The sequence below is a fragment of the Dermacentor andersoni genome, chromosome 2, assembly GCF_023375885.2.
Source record: "Dermacentor andersoni chromosome 2, qqDerAnde1_hic_scaffold, whole genome shotgun sequence".
Classification (NCBI taxonomy): domain Eukaryota; kingdom Metazoa; phylum Arthropoda; class Arachnida; order Ixodida; family Ixodidae; genus Dermacentor; species Dermacentor andersoni.
The window spans coordinates 193,951,541-193,963,717 of NC_092815.1; the positions used below are offsets into that span (position 1 = coordinate 193,951,541).

At 42.2% G+C, this 12,177-nt stretch overlaps 1 protein-coding gene across 2 annotated transcripts in view; it reads right to left on the reverse strand.

Annotated features, from left to right (window-relative positions):
* Positions 1 to 838: 838 nt before the first annotated feature.
* The window catches only part of LOC126540275 (shootin-1), a 77,194-nt gene continuing 65,855 nt past the window's right edge, over positions 839 to 12,177 (reverse strand). The window contains exons 15-17 of one of the 2 annotated variants that reach the window (XM_050187081.3): positions 10,596 to 10,643; positions 9,943 to 10,090; positions 839 to 7,629 (exon numbers count right to left, since the gene is read on the reverse strand). In XM_050187081.3, the coding sequence (XP_050043038.1) occupies positions 7,568 to 7,629; positions 9,943 to 10,090; positions 10,596 to 10,643 (258 nt within the window). In that variant the 3' untranslated portion in view covers positions 839 to 7,567. The remainder of the gene's footprint in view (positions 7,630 to 9,942; positions 10,091 to 10,595; positions 10,644 to 12,177) is intronic. The other variant, XM_050187083.3, reaches the window with a different exon arrangement.

The window sequence follows — 12,177 nt, forward strand, 5'->3', positions numbered from 1 at the left end:
CAAATAGGCATGGTGAAATACACTGCATACAACTATATTGCATTTTGAAGCAGTAGATATTAAGCATGACTTTCTCTACATGTCATGGCCTATGTCGCCAGTACTGTCATCATGTTTATTTTGGGAGAAATCACAAAAAACTCGTGGGATGCTTTTTCCTGTCTTATTTCTTCACATTGTCTTGCATCTTTTAGACTGTAACGAACTGACTTTGCTGCCTGTTAGTGATTGAAAGTTGCAATGTACTAGGCAGGCAACAATGGCAAGCATTTACACGAATAGCTTTCGTTGGCTCTTATACACATTTTCGTGGTCGGAAATAGGACTTTCACTGCCAATACAAATGCACCAATGCAAAAGACGTATGTAATCAAGCAAGCAAGTTGCAGGACATGTTTTTTGTCGAACTCCAACTATTAGAGCCTTTTGAGATGCATGTGCTGTATACCTATGCTACCATTACAGATGTGCTGGTTATCGGCTTTTTTTATCTATGGAATTACTCAATGAAACAACAAGCGCTACCTAAATATCCTTACTGCAACAAATATGCACCATCAAGTACACCATTCTTTTGATAAAGCAAATAGCTTTCATGAAGCATTCAGCTAATTGCTTACATTGATAATAATTGTCGATGGCCTCTGCACTACTTTTTACTGATCAATATGTGCGGAGAAATTCATGCTTGTGAAATTCTAGTGAATCCAAAACAATGATAAGTGCAAAATATTCTTTTAATTTTGTTGCAATATAAACCTGGGCCACTGTATTAGGCCGGGTAACTGACATGACTTTAAGACCCGTGCTCTAAATGAATGGGACACTGATACACGTGTTCTCCAGTGTGGTTCTTTTATTTTATGTCATTGTTTTATTGAAATCCTTATACATTTGAGATAGCCCTATGAGAGAGGTTTAAGTACACCCAAAAATATCAAGGCTGCAAGCTCATAAACAAAATTAAGGTGCTCTGCATGATATATCTTGTTAATGAGACTCGCTGATTTTGTGTGTGTGCCCATGTTTCATACTGCATATCACAATTTAAATGCCAATCACAAGGAAAATGAAGATGCTTTAAAAGAATCCACTGCAACCAGTACACAGTGTGCCAATATGAATGGGAACACCCAATTTTCATTTCCGTAATTTTCCGTGTGTGTGCTCGTGATTAGCAAAAGTTGCATGAGTGGGATTTTTGAACAGGTGAACAGCATGCCAAATACAGTAGTGAGTGAGGTTCTGACTTTCACAGTTTCAAGAATCATTGCTTCAATGCAGATGAAGCATTCCCTTTCATATTGGCAGAGTGCGTACATTAAAGGCAATGCATACACATTCCTTAAAAATTGCAAAAAACAAATGCTATGAGAAAAAAAAAAGAATGACAACACTGCATTACCTACATAAATCTGCACCGTAGAGAACATTTAAAAAGAAAGTATGCAGTTGCAAAATCTTGCCTTACATCGAATTTACAGTTCAGCCATTTGGAAGCTGTTCTTGAGCAAATTTAAATATGTAACCTGAAACAACAACTAGGCAGTATATTGCACATCATTTGGCTGGCTTTGTTCATACATGTTGAAATATAAAATAATGCACAGCCTTTGTCAAAAGCAATGAAGCCACTATGGACATCACCACAGTCAACTGTGAGATAGTTAGTAGAGCTCCCATTGCGTACACACTGCTTTAAAGTTTGGGGAAGACAGGTGAATCTTCACGCTCACCCTCCAGAGCTTCCCATCACGAGCTGTTTCATGCGCACAGCATGATGCAGCTACGATTCAGCAACAATGACACTCACAGTGGCTTCATTTCTTTTGACAAAGACTGTACGTGACCACATCAATGCAGGCAGCATATTTGTAGGGGTATTTGATTAGGAGATGGGACAAGCTGAACACAAACGCTTAAAAAATCTCGGCCTTAAATTCTGTATGCCAAATATTTTTCAACTTCTAAGGAGAAACACAGGAGTGGAAAGGTGGCTAAAGAAACCTTGACCTTTTCTCTTAACTTGGCTAGGCAGCCTGTGAGGAAACAAGAAGCAAAGAGTCATCATAGTCGCTAGTTGGCTTACAACAGCACCTGAAGTGGCTAGTGGACTACATGCAGGGCTGTTATTCTTGGCAGGTGCCTACAATTAGCCATACTAACCTAGTATGTCGGCAAAAATTCAACATTTGGAGTTATTCACTATGAAGTTCTTGAACTGAGTAGTACTCCGATTTAAAACAAAGGTATTCAATCTGAATTTAAAGTTTCAGATAACTTTATTTAAAGCCTTAATCGTTTAAAGTCTTAATTGGACATCTGTATGAATTGTTTCATACACATTCAAGCATAAACTCTAAAACAATGTGCTGTACACAATGTCAAAGCAGTCACTATACACACATTTGCCCTAACTAGGTATTTTTGGATGCGTAATAGATCAGAGCACTCTTAAAGTCTTACAGATTGCAGCATATCTCTAGAAGGCTGAAATGTTGACAGCTAGTGTTTCTGGACTAAAACACCCTTTTTTTGGCAATGTTTGTGCAGAGAATACAAACACCTCATATTCACATCTCCTTGCTTCGGCGAACTCCTCTTATCAAAAAACAATAATAAAATTAAAATAGCCCGCACATGCCATTAAAGTAACAGACTGTGTCAAGCCACCTTCCTTCAAAAAACAAGGACAGCTTTTGAACATGGGGTTCTGAGTGTGCAGTGAAGTCAATTATGTATGTCATATTAAACACTGAGCAATAGCAGCATTCTGAAGGAAGCCGAGACAAAAGCAACGAAGAGGGCCTCCACACAGTGATGATTATGCTTCTATCACCGAGTCCCACCAGGTAGTGACTGGCCCCACTACAACTGAATGATATGATATGTTAGGTGTAGGAAAAAGGAACACAAAAGGAACACAAAAGGAACACAAAAGTGAGAGAAAGCCAGACGCTGTGACATTGTCTACCATCATGCAATGAACACTTCTAGCATGGACACCCTACATTGGTGTAAACAGTTTTTGCCATCCACCAATATTGTAACAAGGACCTAGGTAAGAAGCCAGGCTGCTCAATCAAAAACGAACTTGTCTAACTCCCTATCAGCACTGAAACCTAAGGCCGTCACGAGACTGCAAGAGTCACTGCACCAACAGCTTTCTGCTGTTGGTACAGAAACAACCGACCAACAGCTAGCTTCACCTGGCTAGCTCAACCAACAGTTGAGCTAGCCAGGTGAAGAGTGGGAAACTAAATCAGTCAGGAGATTGAAACAGCAGAACCTGGAAAATAATGTTTGCTAAAGGAGTTATGTGGGAATAGAAAAAGAAAAGATGATAGAGAAAGGCTTGTGATTGCAATTATTTAAATATATGTAAATATAGCTCATTTGCTTATAAGGCACATAAGTGGTTAGACCCACGAACACAAGGTGAGCTTCTAGGGAAAGTGGTTGCAAGTGATGCAATACGAGAAATCTTGTGTGCAACTGTAGAACACAATCTGCAAGGTCAAGTGAGCAATGTGAGACAAGGCTATGGCCAACATTCCACATTGAAAGCCAAGCGAGACAGACGATCACAGCAAGATGTAGACTTGAAGTGAACAGTGGTCGAACAAGGGCAGTCGTCGGAGCTTGCACAAGGGGACTTGTCGAAGACAAGACAAGCCCCAACAAAGACAAGACAAGCCTTCAAAAACGTTGCCTCCAGTGACAGCCCTTGTTTGAACATCGCTTATCATTCCACGGTGAAGTATCACAGAGGAGATGCACAGTCAGAACAGCTCCGAACTGATGCCCCTTCCGCAACAAAACTTAGCCTCAGGCTTGTTTATGCCATACAGCTGTGGTTGCTCAAGCGCTACACTCTTCAATGTTCCTGCACTTAATGCCCAGCCACATACTCCCTAAAGAGAAGGCAGTGCTGCCCATGATATGTTTCAGTTTTCGCAACATTCCTTGGCAGTTCCATCAGCAAGGAGCTGCTTTGGAAACACCCTTGTACTCCTTTGAGCACCGAGTTTCGCATCACATTAACAGAGGTGAATATAGCGCTACAACTCTTAAACAACTGCAGGAGCCAGGGGTAATATTAAAACATTTTGAATTGTTTGGGATGGATTCATTAAAAAAAAAAAGCACACCACAGTTTGTGTTATCGTTCATTGCAGTTCGACCTACTGAATGTTAGCCTTACAGCACTCCTTCAGAGCTGTTAAGTGTTGTATATTCGCAACTAGGAATTCATTCTGTCACCTAATTCACAGTGCATAAATAAATCTTAACCACCCCAAGTATGCATGCTTCCAAAACTAAGTTATATCCTGGCCGCAACATGCCCCATGGGAAATTAAGTGTTTTACGTTCTAAACCATCTTTATTGTTTATAATGCATTGAAAACGTATGAATGATAAAAATTAGGGATTAGATGAGATTAATGGTTGCTGTACAAAGAATTTGCAGTGATAAGACAGCTTCAAGAAAGTTGTTTGAAGTCCATATCAATTATTGCCTATCTTTTCATGCTTGCTTGGGTGCCACTCTGGCAGTGATACTACCACACTAGCACCACATTTTCCTGTAATATTCCTAGGATGAAACCCTGTGCCTTTCATCGCCATATTTAATCAATTCTAACACGCACTTTTTTAACAGAAAGATGAAGTACTAAAAAGTGACGTAGATGTTAGAGTTGAATACAGAACTGAAACTACAATACTGACAATCTGTGATCATTGGCGTTAACAATTTTCATTGTCCAATCCACTCTATACGTCGCTGCATCTATGGGACCTGCAGTAGCTTAGAGCCCCCTTTGTATGTTAGGCTGTGATGGTGCAAAGCATTGAAGAAATGTGGTACTATCTCAAATGCCATTGTTAGTACAGAAGGTGGTATGCCCTGGGCTGTGCTGATGATAGTGATAAGAAGGCTTCCGACAGCAAGAGTGAGTGATGCCTGGTTCGCTGTAGCTCAGATGCAATAAATTTTCTTTTTAAATGTAAGGACGTTACTCTCTCTTTTACGATGCAAATAAGGTTAGTGCACAATAGAGAGTGTTGCACTTATAACTTCGTGTGGTGCGAAAATCTGGGTACGTCACATTTGAGGGCAGTGCACTTCCTCATACCTGGATGTGAAAAGCTAGCAGGCATCACAATCGAGGGCATCACAATCACAATTGAAATTGCTGAAAGTGTCTAATAATGAAAAATTACAACTCACTCGCCACTGAGAGGCATTAGTGATGCACAGTGGTCACTTCACTTTAAAGGGCCCGTCACCAGGTCTGGCCATTTTAAGCTTACACGCACAGAGCATATGATGCACGCAAACGTTTGTCATGGTTACCAGCACACGAGACATGAATCCGGACCGACACACCAAACACATTTATAATGTATCACACCGATAAGTCCCCATCAAATCTGCATACATCCGCAACAATGGTTACACCGAGTTTGACCTCTCTCCTTCCCGCTAATATCGTTCCCGAGTTCTTAAATCATTTCACAAGCTCTCACAACATCCTAATAAGTTATGTGCGGTGTGGCGCTTACATGTCTGAGTCGGTGTAGTTCTGTCACATTGCTCGGTGGACTACTGGCATCTCTGCTGAGGGTTGTGTCCGTAGAATAGGCCTGGCTTGTCGAGCATTGTCATCGGTGAGGGCGAGGTTGTCCCCATAGCATAGGACGGGGCCATTGTCCTCGGACCAAGCCTTTCCTGGCAACCACAGTGCACAGCCACAGGCGTGGAGGATCAAACCCGACTGGTGCAGAGCCACCGGTGTCCTCCTCCTGCACAACTTTTCAATCTCGACGTTCTTGGTTCAGCGCCTTCTTTGCTCAGTGTTCTAGCCGACTTCTTCCTTCTTCTCCTCTAGCGGTGTTCTGCCATTTCCCCCCTCGCTCCTTCCAGGCCATGTCAGCCTTCTTCCTCTTCCTTCTTCTCTCTTTTCTTTTTCTTCTTCTACTTCAGCTCATGACAACAATCGTGTTTGCAAAGAATTACATTGCTACACGCTGCGGAAAGGTCTGAAATTTCAATCCGAACATCGTTTTCCCTTTCTCTCGCAGCGACCGCACTCCAAGCCGGATAATGATGTCATCGTGTCTGCAGTGTGACGTCGCTCGTAGTGACATGTAACTTCGATAATTATTCAAGGTAACATTTGTTATTTGAGTGATCTGCTGCTTGAATTGACAAATTGAAATTTAGAGAAATAATAAAACACACAAATGGAATGTCTGCGTGTTCTTTGTTTTACTTTGCACCGAAGTAAGAGAGATGTACTTCCGCTTCATCTGCTTGTTCTCATGGTCGTGCAGTCACGTGCGAAGGTACCAAAACTATGCCATTTTCTACCGTGTTCCAGCGTGTGATCATGCTCTGCGATCTGCTTGTTCTGCCTCAGTATTCATGTAGAACTGAATTATACCACTAGTCATGTGTCCTCATGCACAGCGTCCAAAATAATGTGCTGCGCGAAACCAGACAATCAAAACAGCTCGTGCGCAGCACCGAAAAAAAATGAAGGCGGGGCCCGTGACGTATGCGTCACGCGATCCTCAAGGTCTGGTATGGGAAAACACAGGGAAGGAATTTCGCTTGCAGAGGCTAGACGGGATGAGTGCAGAGAGTGTCTCGCTTGTAGTGGAGTTTGCCTCCTGAACTCATGTGTTCGTGGCATTGAAATATTTCTATCTCGGCTATTAATGAGCCGATTCGAAATTTTTTTTTCTGCAGAACGCTCCCTAGAGGACATGTAACAACTTTCAGTGTATAACCAAAATTTGCTACGGGGCCTGGTGAGGGGCCCTTTAAGTGTGGCGTGCTGTCTTATGTCAAGGTGGTGTGTCACGTTAAGTAACACTTGAGAGCAAGGGTGGGGCAAGTCCCCTTCCTCGAGCACTCTTTTCGTGAATACTCTCAACATCAACACAGCAGTAAGACAAGACAGCACGCATACTACTGAGCACATATGATGACATCTGAGGAGCATATTGGAGGACAACGACAATGGCAATCGCTGTTGACATACCAGCGATGTGCTGCACCCGAACGAATGCAAGTGCCACAGTAAGTCTCCAAGTGCAGCATACATACACGTACAGCAAGTGTCTTTCCCATGTGCGGTGATCATCCTAAGGAGGCTTCCAAAATGCAACCTTGAGAATGTATTGGTGTTAAAAGTAGCATTTCACAGCTTTTTTTTTTCTCCCCTTGAGTTAGTTCATGGCTGTTGGCAGGAAGCATAGCAATGCATTGTCCATATCACTGTAGTTGCAAGTTGCAGCAACTGAACTTGGGCTGTGACAATAACAGTGGTTATTTCTGTGCCCCAGGTTAAAAGATAAATAGAAATGGCAACACAACTTTGAGTATATGCATGTCAAAGTCTTGCTTTTCTGAAAGGTAAAAGCATTGTTCCCTCACAACAGAAAGAGGAGACCAGCAACACTAATATTGCACAGAATACTGTAAGAGGCACGCTGTGGCCGTGTGGTCCTTGTGGCAAGCCACCAAGTGTGGTCCAGGAAGAAGCAGCAACGTTGGTCAGCTGTTATCTGGGGCATCCACATCCAGGCTATTGACTGAACGCAAGCTCTCAGAATCGGCTGAAAGAACAATGAAACAGTGATGGGCAGGAATCACATGAACAATGCAATGAAGCGACACGGTGGGCAGTGCACTGGATCGTGCTATAACATCATGCAAATGTCAATACAAGCGGAATGCATTTGAAGTTAGGCCGTAACCTTCGACAACGTGCCACCATTTTCAGCAGTCAAATATTGCAAAACCGTCAGAAACACCTCGTGTGCCCTAATGACTTAAGGCTTTAAGCTAAACTCCACGAACACCTAACATCATTTCACATCAAGAAAAAATTGAACAGCTAATTCAACAAGTTGTTTCATTTTGATTTCTAGCCATGAATAGTACATTCGTACAGAAAAAAAGGCATATGAATAAAAAATTAATTAGTATAGTGTATAAAATTTTATTAATAGGTTTTCTGACCTATCCACATCCGAAAAGTCGCTCCAGCATAGCAAAAATGCTACAGTGGGCTTTGCATTGATTTCCTGTGCTTAAAATCAGGTTTTTGAGGTACCAAACCTGGCATACCAAAATTTATATGTTGGGCTTTGTTTTCAATAGATTAAGCGCTAAAAGTGACGGCACACAAGAAGAAATACAAACAGGACAAGGCGCTACTTGCAACTGTTTATTGAAATGACAGGTGGCTGATTATATAGCCATGAGGAGAGGGGAACGAAAAAAGGAGGGACACTAAATATGTGAATGCGCACGTGCGAGAACACTGAAGATAAAGGGAATCACGCTTAATCTAAATCTAAAACTTATCTAAAAACATACTTTCATTCGAGTATATATTCAAAGACGGGGTACTGATACAGTTGTCCCCTCTTTTCTTAATCTCGTTGGCCTCCAACAATTTCTGCGCAACAGAATCTTTACTTTTATACATGATTGTCGTATCATGAAGCCTCGCTTCACATGAAATATGAAAGTATGTTTTCACATGAAAAATGAAAGTATGTTTTTAGATAAGTTTTAGATTTAGATTAAGCGTGATTCCCTTTATCTTCAGTGTTCTCGCACGTGCGCATTCACATATTTAGTGTCCCTCCTTTTTTCGTTCCCCTCTCCTCATGGCTACATAATCAGCCACCTGTCATTTCAATAAACAGTTGCAAGTAGCGCCTTGTCCTGTCTGTATTTCTTCTTGTGTGCCATCACTTTTGGCGCTTAATCTATTGAAAGCTATGCACCAACTAGCCCCACAACGTGTTTTATTGGGCTTTGTGAAGGTAAGAATAGTGCAAAAACAACACGGATGAGAAGGACAGGCCAGGTGCTAACACAAATATTTAAGTTTGGTTGATGGACATCTGAAAATCTTTTTTGACCTGTTCTTTACCATAAACCATAAACCAACTGGTGCTGTAGCACGTGTTGGACTGAAGACTTTCTGGACACAATGGACAGCCATTGTATATGCATCTGGAACATATGCTGGCTAAATATCCCAGCACCTTCTAAACTACAGAGCTTGTCCATGTGCCAATTCTATTCGAATGCTACTCCTCTTTATGCTTTGCCAGTGGCCAGAGCAGAACTCCACCCCCATTATCACCAGGATCAGCCAGCCATGGGCAGTGGACAATAAGGAGGGAAAAGAACCAATTGAACGGAACACTTACATTATACCTATCCTGGTTTCCTTGACCAGGGAAAAATAGTGAACGCAGACAGATGGAATGCATTGCAGGTTCAATGTCTAGGTTAGATTCCAAGCCTAGTTTAATTTTGTCTTCCCACAGAAAGCCGCTGCTTTATTTTGCTTCGTTTGTGATACTCGCAGGGCAAACACATGTTACAGAGGGGAGCTATCATGTACAAAAAGAATGTTAAGAATAAAGCATATTCTGTCACTAATACTGTCGCTAATAATCCAGTGTTTGTCAGGAGTACATACAGCAAACAAAACTGTACTTGTGCAACACAAAATTTTACAAAATATGAACTAATATGACCTGAAATTTGTTATGATCTATGATCTTGGATTGTTGCTGTCAGTTCAAAAAGGCAATTTTAATGTTTAAATGCATGCACTATGTACAAATTGCAGGACTTAAGTGGTTGTGCACATCGAAATGCAAACATACAAACATGGTTCCAATGACATGAAATATATGGTTGTAAAAACTGCGTGACTGCGCAGGTAAAGGAAAACAGCATTATATTCTGGAAAAACGTTCTGATGGATCATTTCACATTGAGAAGCGAGGAGATTTCTAATATGAACATTATAAATTATCCTTTAGAAATGGCCCTAAGCTATCCTAATTATCCTAAGCTATCCAGGGAAAAAGAAGAGTAGGGAGAATTGCGGCACTCACCCTCAGCTCTGTGACGAAGATTCTTGGACTGGAAGAGGCGCTCCAGCTCGCTCTGCTCTTCCCGGCTACTGGAAGAGCTGCTAGCCAGGGAGTCCAGCGAGTCGCACAGACGCACCCCTCGGGAGTTCTTCCGACCCTTAATCTCACCCTGCATGGCGGGTATGCACGACTCAAGTACAGATCTTCCACAACACTTAGTCTCATGCTTCAGTGCACCTTGGAAAGTTTCAATGTTATCTTTGTGCAATAAAATTGATCGAACCTTCCCCGACAGTTTCAAACACTCCTTATTGGTAGGCGGCCACTGGGTGCTCAGATGGAGGGTGTGGAGGTTGCGCTGTTATCTACTAGTGCTGTGCTTTCCTGTGTTCTTGCAGCTCTGCATTTGTCTTAGCTGCAATGCCCTCACCACAGCCTCTAGTCGGCCTGCCAACAGGTAGCCTTCGTGCTAGTGCATCATTCACAGCCCTATGCTGTACACTAGTATTGTTATGTTATTGTGCATCCACACTTCACTGCCGAATATATGATAGTGGCATGCAGTTGCCGTGCTGCATAATGCACAGCATATTATAAAATTAAAAGAAAGACAACAAAAGCCCAACACCAAGACGTCGCAAAGATGCAAGCTGTGAAAACGTGCACTGACGCACCCTCTCGCCAAAACAGGCTTCCACGGGAGAGTGCGGGGCTGTACGTTTCTGAAAAGGTCCATTCATACATTAGGAATACCTTTTTCAAGTTAACGATAAGAAACTTGAAGCTTTCCTTGGTCATCCTTTTTGCAATGAATCGTGACACATTTTAATAGTTCCTGGGATGCTCATGCTAAGTATTTTTATTATTATAAACCCTGATGAATTGGCTATTACAAGCAACTCCCATTCACGTTATTGCGAAGAGGCATTGAAAGTCTGCTTGTCTCATGCAAACTTTGTATTCAATAGGGGCACATTGTTATGCCATCATCATCAGCAGCAGCCTTTCTCTTTGTCTCCTGCAGGATGAAGGTCTCTCCCAGTTATCTCCAATTACCCTGTCTCATGCTAGCCGATTATGCCTGCAAATTTCCTAATTTGAATACCCACCCAATTTTCTGTTGTCCTTGACTGCACTTCCCTTCCCTTAGCATCCATTCTATAACTTTGATGAACCCCTCATTATCTGCCCAGCTTCATTTTTTGAGTGCAGTTCTTAGGCGGCCATTCCTGGGTGGAGTGTCGGTGTTTCTCGGCATAACTGCACGAACACACTCGTGCCACTGCTCATGCATTCGTCATCTTCTTCCACAGCTGTCTCCAATGCCACTCATCGTGCCAGCGTTCGCATGCTGCCTCTCCCTCTGCAAAGGCGCTGAAAGCACTGGCCCACTGCCAGTTGGTGTGGTGATTTCAGTCTCAAATCCTTTGCCTCAATATATCGCAAAATGAAAATACGTATACAGCTGCACTCAAATTTCGCATTAGAGAGTATCGTAATCGTTGGACATTTTTTTTCCCCTCTTTATGTAAACTAGAATATCAGCTACCCTCGTTTGCTCTCTTGTCTATACCACTCTCTCCCTGTCTATTAAAGTTTAGGCACTGCTATGTGCAGAAAATTAAACAAGCATGCCTGGACTGTACAGTTTATAAGTTTGAGTAATAGTTCTGTGGAAACCCGCAAGGTGGAGAGAAGTAATTAATAAAGGGAAAATGAGACATCCACCCAAACGTAGCTAAGTGCTACAAAGGAAACCCATACGGGTTCCTCGAAGGAAAAGCTTCGCAGTTGAAGAAAAAGTCAAACTCTTGCTTTTGCTTCTGACTTGTTGATAAATTCGACTTCAACTGCCATCTGCTAGCCACCTGGTTAGCTCAGATGGTAGAGCGGCTGCCCCGGAAAAGCGGTGGTCCCGGGTTCGAGTCCCCGACCACGACAAATTTTTCTTCAACTGCAAAGCTTTTCTTTTGCGGAACCCGTATGGGTTTCCTTTGTAGCACTTACCTACGTTTTGGTGGATGTCTCATTTTCCCTTTATTAGCTTATAAGTTATCAGGAATATACGACTCAACAGACACAGTATGCCTTAAAGGACAACTGTTGTACTGCGGCTATTAGAGTTTGTCGGTATGACATCACAGAATATCAGAACACAGGGACGCTAGGACAGACATATGAAAAACATGACCCACAAGCACCATCCTTTAACTGTCAGTCTTTCACCAAAAAAAAAAAAAGGCGGCAGCATCTAAT